At 37.8% G+C, this 18455-nt stretch overlaps 1 protein-coding gene across 5 annotated transcripts in view; it reads right to left on the bottom strand.

Moving 5' to 3' along the window:
- The window catches only part of CDC7 (cell division cycle 7), a 49035-nt gene that overhangs the window by 9544 nt on the left and 21036 nt on the right, over positions 1-18455 (bottom strand). For 3 of the 5 annotated variants that reach the window (XM_065555521.1, XM_065555520.1, XM_065555524.1), the window contains exons 2-9: positions 17572-17672; positions 10323-10406; positions 8333-8468; positions 7450-7543; positions 7221-7363; positions 4170-4419; positions 3417-3512; positions 2297-2472 (exon numbers count right to left, since the gene is read on the bottom strand). In XM_065555521.1, coding sequence (XP_065411593.1) covers positions 2297-2472; positions 3417-3512; positions 4170-4419; positions 7221-7363; positions 7450-7543; positions 8333-8468; positions 10323-10406; positions 17572-17665 — 1073 coding nt within the window. In that variant the 5' untranslated portion in view covers positions 17666-17672. Of the gene's footprint in view, positions 1-2296; positions 2473-3416; positions 3515-4169; positions 4420-7220; positions 7364-7449; positions 7544-8332; positions 8469-10322; positions 10407-17571; positions 17673-18455 lie in introns of all 5 variants that reach the window. The other 2 variants (XM_065555522.1, XM_065555523.1) reach the window with 2 other exon arrangements.

Below are 18455 nucleotides of genomic sequence, written 5' to 3'. Positions count from 1 at the left end.
TTTTCAAATGTTTGGTTTTAAGATGTAAAGTTTTCATAAATGAATAAAGAAGTTAAACAATTCTACATTTTCAGGTTTTGGGGGTTTTTTGAACAGCATTTCAGTTCATTTTTAAATAAATGTCCCTGGAAGAGTCAAACGATATGGTTTGGCCTACATTTAAGTTTTGCTGGCATAGCTATGTGTGTTAGGGATGTGAAAAGTCACAGAGCTAACAGACATAGCTATTCCAGCAAAGTCTTAGTGCAGATGCAGTTATTGCAAGAAAAAATCCTCTTCCTGGTTTAGCTTATTCTGTTTGGGGAACTGGTTTAAGCTATACTGCCAAAATAACTCTTTTGCTGGTAAAATCATAGAATTATAAAGCTGTAGAGCTGGAAGGGCCCTCAAGAAGTCATCAAGTACTGAGGCAGGACCCAGTAAACTCAGACTATCCCTGACAGGTGTTTGTCCACCTGTTCTTAAAAACCTCAAATTATGGGGATTACACCACCTCCCTTGGAAGCCTATTCCAGAGCTGTACTACCCTTAAGAGTTAAAAAGGATTTTCTAATATCTAACTTAAATCTCCTTTGCTTCAGATTAAGCCCATTACTTCCTTCTTGTCCTGCATTGATGGACATGAAGAACAAGTTGTCACAGGCCTTACAGACATTACAATATTTGAGGACTTATCAGATCCTCAACTCAGTTTTTTCCTCAAGACCTTTTAACCTTTCCTCATAGGTCAGATTTTCTAAAATCTTATTTTTGTTCCTCTCCTCTGGACTCCCTCCAATTCATCCACATCTTTCTTAAAATGTGGCAGCCAGAAGTGGACACAGTTCTCCAGCTGAGGTATAAAGTAGAGTGGACAATTACCTCCCATGTCTCACAAACAACACTCTTCTTAATACATCCCAGAATGATATTAGCCTTTTTCACAACGGTATCACATTGTTGGCTCATATTCAATTTTTGATCTACTATAACCCCCAGATCCTTTTCAGCAGCAGTACTACCTAGCCAATTATTCCCTATTTTGTAGTTGTGCATTTGATTTTTCCATCGTAAGTGAAGTACTTTGCACTTGCCTCTATTGAACGTCATCTTGTTGATTTCAGACTAATTCTCCAATTTATCAAGGTTGTTTTGCATCTAATCCTGTCCTCCCAAGTGCTTGCAATACCTCCAAGCTTGGTATCATCCACAAATTTTATAAGTGGACTCTCCACTCCATTATCCAAGTCTTCAATGAAAATATTGACTAGTACCAGACCCAGGACTGATCCCACTAGATACACCCTCCCAGTATGACGCCAAGCCATCAATAACTATTCTGATAACCAGTTTTGCAGTTATTTCATCTAGAGCACATTTCCCTAGCTTGCTTGTGAGAATGTCATGTGGGATCAAAAGCCTTACTAAAAATCAAGGTATCACATTTACTGTTCTCTCCCCCCCCCCCAATCCACTAGGCCAGTAACCCACTCAAAGAAGGAAATTAGGTTGGTTTGACATGATTTGTTCTTGACAAATCCATCTTGGCTATTCCTTATAACCCTGTTATTCTCTAGGTGCTTATAAATTGATTGAATCATTTGTTCCAGTATCTTTCCAGGTATCCAAGTTAGGCTGACTGGTCTATAATTCCCTGGGTCCTCTTTGTTAACCCTTTTTAGCAAAGACTGAAACAAAATAGGCATTGAACACTTCATCCTTCTTGATGTCATCCGTTATTAGCATTCCTTCCCTGCAATAGTGGACCTACACTTTCCTTACAAACTGTTTCTCCATTGGGAAGGGTAACTGCTGTAGGAGGTGGGGGGTGGGGGGGGGTGGATGTGTGCGCACACACACACACACACACACACACACACACACACACACACATATATATAAAATATATAGGAAAACCCATCTAGGTGTAAAGAAGGCCTGTCACAAACCCATTTCAGGATTTTAATGCAGAGAATTGTTAAGGTATTTTATCTTACTAAAATTAAAGTCCCCCACGTCTTAGAGAAACAGTCTTTATACACTAACATCCAACGGAGAAAACTCTTTCAATAGCAAACTGTTTTAAGTACAAATAATTGCATTTATCTGCAATGAGAAAGTTAGCACTGGAAGTGAGTACCATATGAAATCCATGACCTTTGTCAGGTTAGAATACACATTGTGTTCTAATACTTGTAACTTGCATAGGTCTAATGCTATCTTTCACTTACTAAATCAACTGTCCAGTAAATCTAACTTTCTAACCTTGCTTGACAGCACAGAAGTTGATTTTACAAAATCATCAAAAGCAAATTACCTTGAAAGGCAAACACTGCAAACTCTATCTGTTGCATAACAGTCACAGGTCAAGATAGCTGTGCAACTGTTGGCAGCTTTCCTGGCTACACCATTGTTCACTGCTTTTGTAGAAATAATCTTCTTTGTTGCTAATTTTCTAGATGCAACATCCATCACCTTTGATTGCTTTATGACCTGTAATATAGATGTTACATGTTCTAAATATTTCAAATATTTAAACGCTATTTCCATTTTGCTTCATTATTCCGCTTCCTCTTCCATTAGAGTGTTGAAAGCACTAACAAAAACGTTACCAGTTTTAAAAGAGGAGACCACCAGTACTATTTACTGATAACTCAAAGGCTAATAAAAGTAGCAAGGGATTGAAGAATCGTAAAATTAGTGGTGATTTTCCTGGGAAATTAGACATTTTTCAGTGACTACTACTAATTAATATCCACAATATATTCATAAGTACTTTGAAATTACAGTAATATTGTGTTTACCAGTATAATGTAATTAAGTTATTGGCTAGGGTTTTCTCTTTTTTTAATTAAAAAAAGAGACTATGCAAAAATGGGAATGGAAAAACACTGTAAGAAGTGAGTGAGATGCTTTTATTTGGTTACATTATTTCAAAGCCAAAACTGCCCAGTTAAAATATCACTGTTGGCCAAACCCTCTGCCTTTGTTCATAGTTAGGGTTTTTCTTTCTAATGTCTAGTTTTTCACTAGACATCATGCCCTGATTATAAACAGTATAGTAAAAGTGTTTATTACAAACTTAGTCTGTTTTCTCTGTACCCTTATCAACTGCAGAACACAAAAGCAAGTTTTTGGAATAATTTCTAAACTACATAGATACACAGATAGAAAAAGATTAATTACTATATAAACAAAATCAGATGGGGCAACAGCTAGACCATAACAGTAACTACTGTCACTCAATAGCTTGAAAAAATCACTTTAGTCTTTAGTAAATGTAAGACTTTGCTAAAATGCCAATTCTGTTCAATAATTATTAGTGCCACAACAAATCACAAATAGTAGTTAGGGATATCTAGTACTGAAACACAGTTAAGTTCCACAACTATTTAAATGTATAATTGATTGTGTTCCTGGTGAGCAGTATTGCTTACTTTTATTGTGGGGCTCTCATGGTATGTGGAGCTATGAATATTAAAATTTCTCTCTCCAAAGACAGAGCGTTGGACAGAATGGTGCGCAGACCCCTCCTACAACAACAAAAAAGGACAATAAGCATTCTATCTGTAACACTGTCAGCTGTAATCTGACAGTATTTAAAAGTGTGATGTGACATAAGGCAAAAACAGCTGCATGCAAGTCGTTTTCAGGCACCAGCTTACTGTGGATGAAGACAACATAGTCTAGACAAAACCATAAACGTGCTTACAAAACACATCACGCTCCAGAAATATGCCAAGACACCCTGAAATTTACACATACAGCAGTTGTACTTTGATGTGCAACTAAAATGGAGATGAGAAACTTTCTGTGGGGAGGGAAGCCATGGTATCTATTGTTAAAAGGTTAACTCCTTTTTCCATAAGGAAATTCAGGGGCTCACCAAACATTACTGCATTTTACACAGCATGCAACATTACATAAGAATCCACTATTTTTATTTTTAGATATAGTAGACATTGAATGTGAAGTAATGTTCAAGGCCAACGTAGTTATTCAGAAACTAGTTCCATTTTCACAAACAGTTTAACTCTTACAAAATGTTTCCAACATGTTGCATAAGTGCACACACAGTAAGATTTGGAATTGGAGACTGACAAATTGTTTTGTATTACATCTCCCCCTGTTGGATGAAGTAATACATTAAATAAACTCATGCAGCAATATTAGTGAAAAAGACTCAGAACCTTTCCTTCTTTTCCTTGTTTAATCTGCATTTGTGAAAGCGAGCAGCACCATTTATCAGATGTTTTTGAGGCTGACTGTTGAGCTATCTGTCTAGATGCTGTAACATTGACAGAAACCCTGTTTCCCAAGGTTAGGTGAGGCTTATTTTGTGAGCAACTTTCCTGTTGGCTTTCAGACTGGACAACTCTGAGTAGTTCTATTTTCGTATCAGGGGTTCCTTGTGCCAAACCAAAATCTACTAGGGCATACCTAAAAGACACAAATTTAAAAAGACAATTTAAGAAAAGTATACTATACTTTTTAAAAAAACAGTTCCTTATAACAGAAGCTAAGGTATACATCGGCATTTAATCCACTTAAGAGGCAGGGTTTGAAAATTTAGCTGACCCCTCTTACCTAGATGATTTAAACATATTAGCCAGGTGAAATATAGTTGTTCCACCATATCCACTGCAGTTTAAAGAACAGTTATATGTTGTCACCATAATAATCAATTTTCTATCTAATAAATGTTTTAAAAGTGTATCTCATTCTTAAGGCTGGTCAAATAAACAAATTATCCAATACAGTTTGACAAACAACAGTGAACAGTGAATAATAATCACTGAATACTAATCAATAAGCCCTGCTTACTACTATTTTGTTATACTTACTTTCTCTTCTTCCATTTTCTGTTCTTTTCTTATCGTGTGTTGTTTCCCTGACTTGTTTTCAGTGTCAAAATCCTTCCCCCGCCCCCTATCTTATCTTTACCTTCTCCCTATATTTTGTCATTTTTCCCTCTGAAATTTCATACACACCCACACACATACACACTGGGCTTGAAAATTTTACTAGGAATTTAATAGCCAGAGGACTAAACCTAATAGCCCCAAACTTATGAAAGATAGTGGACATTACTGGCAAGGGGCAATGTCTAAGCAAGAAGTCAATCCCCACCTTGTACCCCCACCAAGCTACTAGAAAATGGGATGGTGCTGGAATTTCTACCAGGGTGCTGCTTGGGTACTCAATTTTCCATACCAGCCTCTAGCTAGTACATATGATACATTTAAAGCCATCATCTGTCCCATACTGGATGCTGGAAAGGAGACTGAACAGTCTCTCTATTCCCCACATCTCATTGGCTACTATGACACTGGGTGGGTCTCTGCTACATTAACCTTTCCCCAGCCTTCAGGAAGATCTGAGTGGAGTGTCTTTGCTACTTTATCCTTCCTTCAACTTTCTGGCTGCTACCAAAGAGGGGTTTACAACCCCTCCCATCAGTCTCACCTTTAGGTTCCATTTCCCTAGTCAATAACTCCAGTGCCTGCCTCCACTGTTGTTCACAACTACCTCAGACAACAGCTGAGTGAATCTGACTTGATTCTTAATTTCACTGCTGTCCAAAGGGATCCCAATAGTAACAGTGAAAACAGACAAGACCTATTAGTTTTCACAGTGCTGAAGTCTGGCAAAACTTTCAGCAGCACCATTGGAGTTGGCTGCAGACTTCAGAAGATATGACTGCATTAGTTTACACTTGATTCACAGCTGAAAGTTTTTCTTTGCAATGAGGAGTCTGATGGGGTGGACTATGCCCAGAGGCCCCCTGCTGGAGGCCTCAGGGTCCTGCCACACTTATCCCAGGAAAGGAGCAGTGGAGAGGTCCTCCAAGCAGGCTAGAGTGGCTGCGGGGGGGGGGGGGGGGGGGTGTAGAGAAGCAGTCAATGAAGGCCCAGGAGGGCCCTATAAAAAGGACCTACAAAGCCAGAGACAAGGCAGTTGCTGCTTGGAACTGGAGAAGAAAGGACTGCATGCCTGGCTGACTGAGGGAACTGCAGCACAACGGTCAGCTAAGTAGGGGCAGGGACTGGGGGAACAAGAGGCTCCTGGCTGGCTGCTAGGACTGAGCCAAAGACAGTCTGCTAGCAGGGACCGGGGGAGCAATTAAGGCGCTCTTGGCTGGCTGCAGGGACTGAGCCTGGGGCAGCTGCAGGAAGACAGTGTCTCCAGGGAGGAGGCCTTGGGGATATGGGGTGGACTGGTTTAAAGACCGTGGACACCCCCAACCAGAGGGGGCGCTCATGAGATGTGGGTGCTGACCCCATTACATTGAGAACTACAACTTTTTTAAATTGAAGACTTTGGTTCCACGAAAGCTGGTGGCACATACATACATAAATGCTTACTACTTGCCATGGGAAAGTCATTCTGAGTCACTATTTTGTTTCATGCATGCAACAGTTGACTCAACATCAGATCTCATAAAACACTCTTCAGAAACAATAGAATGCTTTTCTAAAATGATTGTAGCAGAGTAAACAAGCAATATGGGAGAAATTCATCTTCTGAGAGTTAAGAAAGTTACTTCCTCAGAATTTCGAGATGTGTAGATTGATGCAAGACAGTTTTCCCTATAAAGTTTTACCTTACTCTTGTATGGACTGTAGTGAAATATATACCAAGCCATGAGGATATAGCTAGTCACGAACAAAAGGAAGGCAACTATTAACTCCTTGCAAAAGGTGGACAATATCACACTAGCTTCCTTAATTTAGTTACTTGCAGACAAAAGATAATTAATACAACCTGACCTAGTTTTAGGAATAGCTAATTGTAGAAAACAAACCCCAAAACAAACATCAACTTTCTTGCTATGCACACTTGAGGTGTGCTGCAAGACACAAACAGGTTGAAAACCTATGCAGTATACAAATAAAGGTCAGTATTAACTATATTAAAGTAAATAATGGACAGTGATTTTATTTAGTTTAATCTTATCGAATATGCAACAATTTTACTAGTTTTACTCATTGAGTTTAAAAATTATTTGCCGTTTTGTGATCCAAACTTTTTTAATGCTTACTATATTGTTTCTTCTTTCCCACCCTGACCAAGTCCCTAAACTCTAAATAAAAATTTTATTAATTTATAAACCTATTTCTACTGCTTAATCCCATATTGTATAGCTGGAAGGGAAAAACCCAAAAACTTAATTTACTGTGTTCTGCCCAGGCACACATTCCCAAATGAGATCATAATAAAAGTCAGGTGTGTAGACTTACTCTTTCAGCCGCCTGTTGTACAGGAAGTTACTGGGCTTGACATCACGGTGAACAATACCAAAGTGATGAATGCGCCTCAATGCTTTAAACAGATTAAACATGTATTCTCGTACTTCTTCAAAAGAGAGAGAGTTCAAAACATCCTGAAAGATTATTTGAATATTGTAATTTTGCAACTCTTTATAATTAAATATTTTACTGCTTATATAAAAAGAAGGCTGTGACTCACCAAAAAGGATTCATGTTCCAGATATGGCATAACGATAACTACATGATCATTTTTTCTAAAGCAATATTTAACTCCCATAACGTTATCCTGCCCCCTAAAGGAAAAATAAAATACTATCTTGAAACAAATAGAAAACAGGTTATTTCACCTGGCTCCCACAGAAAACTTCAGCAATGCTTTTTCTATTAATACACAAATTCCACATTGTATGGCTGTTCATCAGTGTTAGGTTGCTGGCAAACTACCAGCATGTACTCTGAACACAATCCCCTCATTACTTTTCTCAAAGTGTTTCATTCTTCAATTTGCAACGAAGGGCTCTGCAGACCATTGGTGCTTCATGGCCCACTTTTAGGGCTTGAGTCTGCTCTCATGGATTTGCATGATCCAGGATTGAGCCCTTTGAGAGCAACTGGTTTAAAATGTCAGGTAAGAGCTATTCCGACCATCTGTCTTGGAACCAGCAAATATCAGCAATGCACCTCCATTCCTAAACCAGTGAAGAGAATTTAGTGCCATTGGCCAGTATTTTCAGATGTACTAGAGAGGATTCTATCATAGCCATTTCCTACCTAAAACATGTTTGATTGCATATGTATACTGTGTAACTCTTAGAACTTTTTACTAGCATATACAAAGTCAGTTGCAAATTGAGACTAGCATAAAGCAACATGAGCATTATAGCTAACATGATCCATTTATGGTATGCCCTCGATATAGAGTTATTGATTTTTATTTTCTTGTGGTCAAAACTCCAGCAAAATGCAAGAAGTACCAAAACTAAAAAGTAACTAGACACAACTTAGTTTTAGATGACACTTAAATTCAGTTATCACATCTTTAATTCCTTTTGCTAAAAAAAAAAAAAAAAGTATCTACCTACCCTGCTATTGTAAGGCACTGAAGTTCAGCAGCAATTCGTAGAGGATGACTAGTTGGAATTAGGTGTTTCAAAGCCATTTTTTCCTCACATCCTGCTTGTAGCTGGGCTGTGGCCAAATAAACTGAACTAAAAGTACCTGTAAAAGTATGAAGCCTATGTTTAACAGCTTTGGATTAGCTACGTTAAAGTATTTCATGTTACTGGTCTGACTGCTGCAGTTGTGGTGAAAGAGAATCTATTTGAGCCAAGTTAAGTTTGTGACACACCAATAGGTTTTAAAGTCTAGGCTAAAGCATGAGGAAAGTGGTTTTAGTACAGAAAGCCTCTTAAGTACTTCAGGGTTATCAAACAAATTAAGAAAATTACCCATGAGTGTCCAGAAATTGGGAAGTACAAAATAAGTAACATTTCTTAATAGACCATAAAATATAATTTAAAGTTATTACAATTGCAAATGTTAAACCAGTATGCAAGCATAACAAGTCTGTAGTTGCATATACAGAACACAGTTGCCAGCAGGAATCAACTCTAGTACTATCAGCAACAAAAACACAGGCCCCTCCACTTGAGCTAAAGGAATAACATCACTAACTATTAAGTAGCAAGACCTTTGCCTTTTTGGGGAAAGAAACTGAAGGGAGGATATGACCCCACACCCTAACTTAGTGCAAGTGGAAACGCATCAAGTGGAAACACATATAAGCCTTCAGTATTGCCAGTGTCACAAATGTCACTTTTTAGCAACATATTCACGTCCATCGACAGCGTTAAAAACAGTTGTAAATGAAAATAAAATGTCATTAAACAAGGTTGTTTGTTCATGACAAGAAGCATTCCATGCTCTTGAACTTTCAGATTGCTGTACTGAACTAAATATGTAGCTCTCTTTTAAAGCAGCTTTACACACTAGAAAGTTTTTAAATATTTAGCAAGCTATCACGAGTATTACAATCATAAATAGCTGTTTTAAAAAAAAAATCATCAAACATCTACTTTATATACTTTCAAATATAAGAACAGTCAAAACATTAAGTTTAGTGAAAAACTTTCACCAAAGATCTTGCAGGCAAAATTTTCAAAAATGTGTAGGCTCCCATCCTGCAAATATTTACACATATGCTTAATTTTATTGCCCTGAGCAATCCCATTGATTTCAATGGGATTACTCATAGTAAAGTTAAGCATGTGCATGGTCACAGAATTGGGGCCTAAGTCCCATTGTCAAATTTTGAAAATTTTACTGTGTGCCTAGTTTGAGCCCATATTTTAAAAATAACTTAGCAATAATAGTCTGTTTTCCTCTCTTAGCCCCACCCATCAGGTTTAATATTGTAAAAGCAGAGAGAACTTTACTGGTAGTGAAATGTCGGAGTATAATTGTATATTTAGAATGTATACCTTAGAGACAAATATAGGTGGATTAAATCTTACGTAGATACGCTTGGCTAAATGTACTCCAAGAGCTGCAGCACCCTATAGCAGTTTAAACTGCATGGTCTAAATCAAAACAAGCTGTTTAAATAAATAAATTAACGGAGATATACCTATCTCCTAGACCTGGAAGGGGCCTTGGAAGGTCATCGAGTCCAGCCCCCTGCCTTCACTAACAGGACCAAGTATTGATTTTGCCCCAGATCCCTAAGTGGCCCCCTCAAGTATTGAACTCACAACCCTGGGTTTAACAGGCCAATGCTCAAACCACTGAGCTATCCCTCCCCCCTGCCCTCTGATACATTTAATCAGAGTCTACTTTGGTAAGAGGTTTCAAGAATCTGGCAGGAAAATCTCTTTGGAAAAACCCTATCTACAAGCATTTGTACTTGCAACTAAATATTACAACTCTCATTTACTTCTAACAATACTAAAAAGCAATCCATAAAATGGCAGTCATGCTAGAATTTGCCAATATTGGACTTCCTTATATAGTTGTATACTCTTAAAATTTGTATTTCTTAAGTACATCAGAATTCAAGCAAATAAATACACTTACCTTCTCCAATTTTTTCCTTAATTTTGAACACATTTACAAGCTGTGGCACTGCTTCATAAAGTTTTTCAATATCTATTTTTACTCCTGTTGAGGAAATAAAGGAAAACAGAAAGTGTTTTGCTTGGTCTCAGTTTACTAGTTAAATTTCAGGACATGTATTAGACTTCAATTCATATAAATGAGGGTGAAATTACATAAAAAGTAGTGTAAAACAAACCGAGGCTCTGGTCCTGCAAAGACATATGCAGGTACATTTGGATAACACTCATGTGCATAGGTTAAACATGAACACACTTGCAAGGTTTAGTGCCCAAAATCGCAAAAGAGTAGTAAAGACTATTCCAGTTAGCATAGTGCAAGGCAACTGAGGCACTCACATAAAAATATTGTACTGTAAATGATCAAAGAATGTGCAGTTTGAGGTAATCTGCGAAGAGTTTAACTTTTTTTGGCTTGAGACTCATGATCCATGAATATCCACCTTTGCCTTAATTTATTTATTTTTTGGTCCAGACCTCTATTGATTAAATTTTATGTCTCTGATCCACCTTCATGGAAAAACCCAAATGAGAGGGGCATTAAACTCTGCCCTTCCTGACATAACTGCTAACGGAATGCCAACAGTAATGCCCCATCTATCACACTCTAATTTATATGCTGCTACAATGTTTTGTTTAAAACTCTTAAATTGTTGCCACTCAGCACAGCATGGCCAACCCTCAAAATTAATAGGATCTCAGATTATAGTTCAGAGACTAAAATACACATGGAGTTAGTAATGTCACCATTTCATAAAAGACAAATCTACACTGGCTACTGAGAAATGGGTATGTAAGAGGTAAACTCCAAAGACTACAAAACAAAGAAAAGGGTTTAAAAAGGAAAGTATTAGGAAGATAAACTCGTATATCATCATTGGAGGGCTGTTAAAAAATATTCAAAAAAAGCCTTGCTGATTATATTGAAATTGTTGCATTTTATACTCCAATCACTAGATGGCATAGCAAGGATACCGCATTCTTATTGGAAAACTAAGGAATTTCACTCAAAGGGTGGGCCCTTGTTATTTTAGAAAATTATTTATTAGAGGACGCATGAATGCCTTCTAAAAAAAGCACTTCTTTTGAAATTTACAGAGAAATTCTAATTTGTTATGCTGTCTTATTAGATGTTCTAACTATTGTCATGAAACAATAAACCATTACAGTACTGCTAAAATACTATAAAGCCTTAAAACATAAAGCATATGAAAATATACACAAGGCAAGTTACATTTAAAGTTGAAACATTTTACAATGGTTGGGCTCAACTAGTGTCACCCTTTATCAACTGCTGTAACACTAGTGTTTGACTCCTAAGTCCATATTTAGACACCTAGACAGAGGGCCTGATATTTCAGAGTAGTGAGAACCAAAAAGTCATTGGCCCATACTTTTATAGAGTTTGTGGCTAATTACTGCAGCAAGGGTAAAATGTTCCTACAATAGATGTTTTCAAGAATGGTTTGCATTGTTTTCACATAATAAAAATGATGATGTATTTGGTAGGAGCTAAACTCATACGAATTATACATACTAAAAAGAGAGAGGGAAAATCATGCCCAAATTAACACATACAATAGCAAAAAGTTTAAACTAGGATTATATATTATACAAAAGAAGCACAGTAAGCACTGATGTAACAAATATCATGAACAATGAAAATCAATTTATAAACAGTCATAATACCAGAAAGATTACAATAGGCATGTACTCTGTTTATATATTCTCAAACGAACAAATTTCAGTGCTGCAATATAAACAGAAGACTGAAATGTGACTCTTGAATCCTTTCCCTCCTTTCAAGAACCTGAAAACAGATGTCAGAAGTCCCCATTAGAGTTTTAAAATAAATTTTAGTTGAAAGTTAATTACAAAAAAAAAATACATATTAAACTGCTGAAGGTTACTGCCCCCACACTGTGTATTTCATATCATCATTCTTCCTCATCTTCCCCCACTGCCAAGTCTCTTCCTTCTTTTAAAATATGCTCATTAATAGTTGTTACCCATCCAGCCTTTCCAAGCTTGTGTCCACACTGCAAAATAAAATTAATGTTAAAGTTATTTTTTAAAAACTCCTAACATTTAAAGTGTCTGCCACTGGTTGGTACTGGGCAGGCAAAGGTGCATCAGATCTTTTTTCACCCTATAATACTTGTTTTGAAGTGTTTCAGTGACTAATTGTAGAGTATACTCCTGGGGGAATTTTGTGTCACTGCGCCTGCACAGAATTCATGTCCACTGCCGATTTCTTTGCTTCCCCGCAGAAAAATTACTTCTGACGGGAAAGCAAAGGGAAACTGCAAGAGCGGTCATGAGCCTCTCCCCGGCAGCACAGGCAGTTTGGCTCAGGTGCCCGGAGCAGTCAACAGAGACATAAATCACCACTGGCAGGGGGGAGTTGGGTAGTCAGGCAAGTGAAAGACACACACTATCCCTCACTCACTATTGCAGCACTCTCGGTGTGGAGGGACAGAGTTTCAGGGTGTTTCTGAGGAGGTAGGCATGGGGTAAGTTCTGTTCCTTCAGGCAGAGCTGAATGTAGCAGCCTGCCTGCTTAGTAAATTGTTCCCATTGTCTTTGTGAATTCCCCCAGGAGTATAAAACAGGTGTCAAAGTTTTAAGGCTCCTTCACATTGCCAGAGGTGTGTAAAGGACAGTATGGCACTATAAATGCTTATGGTGCTTTCATGATTAGAACTGGTCTAAATTTTTGAACTGAAAAAATTCCTATCAAAACGTGCTCCATGAACTGTTTGCTACTAACCTTTCTGGAGATGTTCAGTAGCCAATATAAATCGTGAGTTTGATTCCCCTGCCCTCACTTGCTCTTCAGTTGCCTATAATGTAACACTGAGCATATGGCTGCATATATTTGTTGACTAATAACTAGAAATAAAGGGTCAAACCTAACAACATTACTATTAGGCAAGGGGCTTTAGGAATTTCCTCCAATGCTCTCCACTCCCATTTTCCATCCATTGTATTTTAGTTTAAATAAATTACCAAAATAATTGAAACCAGAGTGATTATATTGCGTTATTTTGACAAATAAAATACGCAGAATTTTAAAATGTACACAGACTTTTAAAAAAATTTGGTGCAGAATTCCCCCAGGAGTACTCAGAGTAGAGAGGGCCTAATTGCACAAGACGCTGAGTTAAGCAATGCAGCTCAGCATCCTGGCCACTCCTGAATCCTATGAGGCATGGTAAACTGGGGACTTTGTAAGCTAGGTATGTTATTTTAGAACTGATGAGGAATAACCTCTGGTAAGATCTTACTGTTCATGTCAAAGTTTTTGCTTTGACTAACAAAAAGAAGAATTCAGAAATGTACACTCTGCTACATCAACGACATAAGTTAATGTTTCAAATATTAATAGCACATATCTGCACCTGTGGTAGAAACTGACAGTAACAAGCAAAAGCTTTTATTAAGCAGTTATACAGTATATTAAACACAATTACAACACATTTGTTTTCTCGCTAAGTGTTATTTCTTAATTTTGCTTTATTTGTACAGTAAAAGTCATGGCAAATGTATTCATTTTTGTCATTTTCACAAAATGAAAACTTAATTGTGTTCTAAGAATCTTGGGAAGTCCTTAGAAGTTTGATTTTTTTAAAAAGTTCTGACACCACACAAATATTTTCAGACGCTTAATAGAAAGCAAACACATTGAGAAAACATCCACATGTATGTGGGTTTTCTAGCTTTTAGTGAAAATGCACATCCACCATTCACCCAATTACTGTTTTTGACTACAAATGATGCAAAGCCATAACCATTTACCCCAATACTTCCCTCGCCCCCCCCCCCACACACACACAACCTCACTTTAACACAAAACAAATATTTAAGATGGTGTTTGGCATTTGATATTTTTTCTTAATCCTACAATCAGATCACTTTGGCCAACAATGACAAATGAACAATTCTCAACACCATATGAATGGAACAGTCTTCAAAATAATATTGTCCATGTTTGTATCGTTTCCCAGGTAAATACAATGACAAATACAGATTAGAGACTTTCATGTGATACTGTCCATTTTAAAGGATGTTTGCTATTCCCAAGTGGTCAAAAATCAGGGTGAATGATTTAAATCACTGATTTTAATCAGCAAGCACAGAACCTGGCTTTAAAATGATCTATTTTAATCATATTCTGCATTTGTACTTTTCAGATATTTTCCTAAAAAAACGTTGATTCTCATTAGTTGGTAACTATTAAAACATGTTTTTTTGCAACTAAATATACCTTATCTCCTAACTTTGGTGTTTATTTTTGCTATCAGGAGTATAAACCACGTTTATTTAAGCAATTATGTAGCTTAACATACATCTAGTCAGATTCTTAATTTTTACATTTTTATTACATTAGAAAACAGTGTGTGATGCATTTCTTAGTTTTTTTTAAACTTGATTTGTGTCATGCCATATTTGAAAGAAAATTGTCACATTCAATTAAATGCTCAAAACAGAACTTTTTGTTATTAAATAAAACTAAATGTGCTGGAGACAAAAGTATCAACATGTGTTTTTGCATTTAAAACTAATTGCTTTATTAAACAAAGGAGGTATTGAACAAACTAGTCATTGACCTGAACTATTTGAATAAATTGAAATGAAGAAAATATTCTTTCTACACCTGCAGAGGAGGCTACTGCTGTCAAAAGCTGATTTAGCACTTCCACAACCTCTGGTTCCAGATGCTTAGCCAGTGACTTCCAGCAGTGCAGTGCTTTGACCTTCTTTAAAACTTGGCAGCAAATATGCACTGCTTAATATTTTTTGTACTTAATTTAAATGATTTATAAATTATAAGCAACTTAGGTCCTAACATAGGTTGTTTATTTCAAATCTAATTTAGAATAGACCTGTATTTAAATACAAAAATCAGGGTTTTTTAAAACAATATTGATTTTTGTATCTGACCTGCCAAAGATAATAAGAGAGGAGACCCTATAAATGCCATTCAAGACAGAACTGTAAAGACTGCGGGGTAAATAAATAACATTCTTGCACCACCCAATGACAGTTACATTACTGTGTTCTGAAGAAGGTCCTATACTGATAAATGAAATCGGAAGGCTAGTAACCATAAGGCTGAGCATCGCAAGTGAGAACAGGAGTCGTCGTCAGGTTTTCTGACTTCTGAAAGCGTAAGAATGGGCACGCTGGGTCAGACCAATGGTCCTTCTAGCCCAGTATCCGGTCTTCCGACAGTGGCTAGTGCCAGATGCTTCAGAGGGAATGAACGTGGCAGGACAATTAGCGAGTTATCCATCCCATCATCCAGTCCCAGCTTCTGGCAGTCAGAGGTTTAGAGACACCCAGAGGACAAGGTTGCATACCTGACCATCTCTAGCTAATAGCCATTGATGAACCGATCCTCCATGAACTTACTTAAGTCTTCTTTGAACTGTTATACTTTCGACTTTCACAACAGCCCCTGGCCACGAGATCCAAAGGTGACTGTGCATTGTATGAGGAAGTACTTCCTTACATTTGTTTAAGCCTGCTGTCTATTATTTACATTGGGTAACACCTGGTTCTTATGTTATATGAAAAGCTAAACAACACTTATTCACTTTCTCCACACCATTCATGATTTCATAGACCTATCATATCCCTCCTCAGTTGTCTCTGTAACTGATATGGTAAGTTCTATTGAAATAAAACAGTTTTTAGTACAAGGTTGCTCATATCCTGCTCCAGCTGAAGCAAGTCTAAAAATTTTTTCTGAGCCCTGCATCTTGCTGTGCTAGTAAAGAATCTTCTATCTTTCAGAGCTTTACTAAAAAAAAGTATTGAGGGGTAATTTCTTATAGGAAGCCTCTTTGGTCACAGGATTGCTTCAAAAAAGTCCATAGCTTAGAAGAAAAGCCCCAACTCTGTCAGAAAGCATTCTTAAACAGCACAGAGTGGAGGGCCATGCCTTAAATAAAATAAGTTGGTCTCAGGTGACAACATATCTTTTAAAGTCTCTAAAATCAGTAGCCCTGTACCCTTCATGCAATCTCCAGCTTTGGTTTACTTTGTGCCACCAGCCTAATGGGCCCAATGCAGCCCTTCATTTAGTGCCAATGCTCTTCTAAACAAATGCTAGACAGAGAATCCACTCAACTGACTCAATTTCATCTAGAGTCTTTGCCAGCTCCCACTGGCAGAAGTCTGTCCAGACACAGCTCACTTCACCCGAGGACCTGCAGCTAGATAGCACAGACACCAAAGTGGGTGGCATTAGCCAAGGAGGCAATGTGGCCAGAATGCTCAGAGAATGCACTAATTCAACACAGTCTCTGCTGTTGGGGATCCTGCAGAGCCTTGGCAACAAACTATGGTTGCCCCAATGGGTGCAATCATCACCTGTCCTCTCCTGGGGGTGGGATGGAACTTCCCCATTGTTGCAATGGGATGCAAATTACACGACTGTGCAGAGGATTGACAATGTGTTCAAATCCTGCCAAGACAATAGTGACCCGAAGTCACCATAATTACAGGTGGGTAGCCAATTTATAGGAAATAACTGAGGGTTAAGGCCATTTTCTCACCTCTGAAGGACGAGGCTGAGACACATCCTGAGGTACACTGGAGAAGTAGCACTGTGTCTCTGGTCTTTGGCTAGAGGACTGATCTCAAGGGCTATCAATATGGAAGTCTTCATAAATATTTATTTGGGCATAAGCTTTCATGGGTTAAAACCCCCACTTCTTCAGATGCAAGTTGCATCTGAAGAAGTGAGGTTTTTAACCCTCGAAAGCTTATGCCCAAATAAATCTTTTAGTCTTTAAGGTGCCACTGGACTCCTCATTGTTTTTGTGGATACAGACTAACATGGCTACCCCTCTGATACTTGACATAAATATTATTCAGCAAGGAAAATAGCGAGCTCAGGACATAATTTTAGAATATATTATAATAGTAACAAATTTCATAGCACTATTCTTTTACAATTCACTGATCCTATTAGAATACTGCAACTACATACTGGGCAGAAACAAGCCTGGAAATATCAATTCAAAGCCCCTGAACATTGAACTTTTTGTTAAAGCTTTTCCTCTCAAATCTTGTTACATGTATTCTTCGTGTAACAGGATCTTATCCAATACATATATACAGTAGTGGAGAGTCTAAAGTGAAGGGGAAGAGAAACATGGCAACAACATTTTAATCAACGGCCTCTGCTCTAAAATACATACCTGACAACTTGCTGTTCTTTTCATGTTTCCTACAGAAATTTTCAGCCTGCAAAGGAGGTTGTTCATCTCGATAAGCGTTCAAGGATGCTTCCATCACAAAACTAACAAAGTAAAATACAAGGTCTATGAGGACAATGACTAATGTGGTCTAAGAGAGAATGCCTTAGGCCTGCTTGCTCCCATTCTCCCTCCACAAGATTAAGGGAGAGGACATTAAGTTTGGGAAGTCCCTTACAATCCACTGATAGTGAAATCCCTCCCACAATCTCAGAGAGTGAGAGACTAACACAAATCAAATCCTCATCAATAGCAAGGGAGGAAGCTGAACATTAATATGCAAATCATTCCCTTCCATCCCCAGAGTGTTTCTTCACTAACACATAGCATTACCCTTCTCCCAAATCCTTCTTTAGAAGGAAGAGAAACACTAACGCACAAAAATCCATATGTACGCCAGGATCTACAGAAAGAACATAAGAACTGCCATACTGGGTCAGACCAAAGGTCCATCTAGCCCAGTATTCTGTCTTCTGACCGTGGCCAATGCCAGGTGCCCCAGAGGGAATGAACAGAACAGGTAATCATCAAGTGATCCATTCCCTGTTGCTGGTTCCCAGCTTGTGGCAAACAGAGGGGGAGCAAGTAACACATTAATCAACAAAAATCCTGTTACAGAATGTAACAGCAAAAATACAGAAGGAAATGAGTGACAAATCAAAATTCTCCATCCCCAAAAATGAAATAAACTGTTTTAATCTACCTCCTTCTAGATTTTGGGGAGACTGAAACTCTGTGGCATATTAGGATACACAACTGAGGTTGTGTCTACACTGCCACTTTCAGCACTAAAACTTTAGTCATTCAGGGGTGTGAAAAAAACACAC

The sequence above is a fragment of the Chrysemys picta genome, chromosome 8 (genome assembly GCF_011386835.1).
Source record: "Chrysemys picta bellii isolate R12L10 chromosome 8, ASM1138683v2, whole genome shotgun sequence".
In the NCBI taxonomy this organism is placed as follows: Eukaryota; Metazoa; Chordata; order Testudines; family Emydidae; genus Chrysemys; species Chrysemys picta.
Note: the sequence above shows the minus strand (reverse complement) of the source record. Positions and strands in the feature narration are given on the sequence as shown.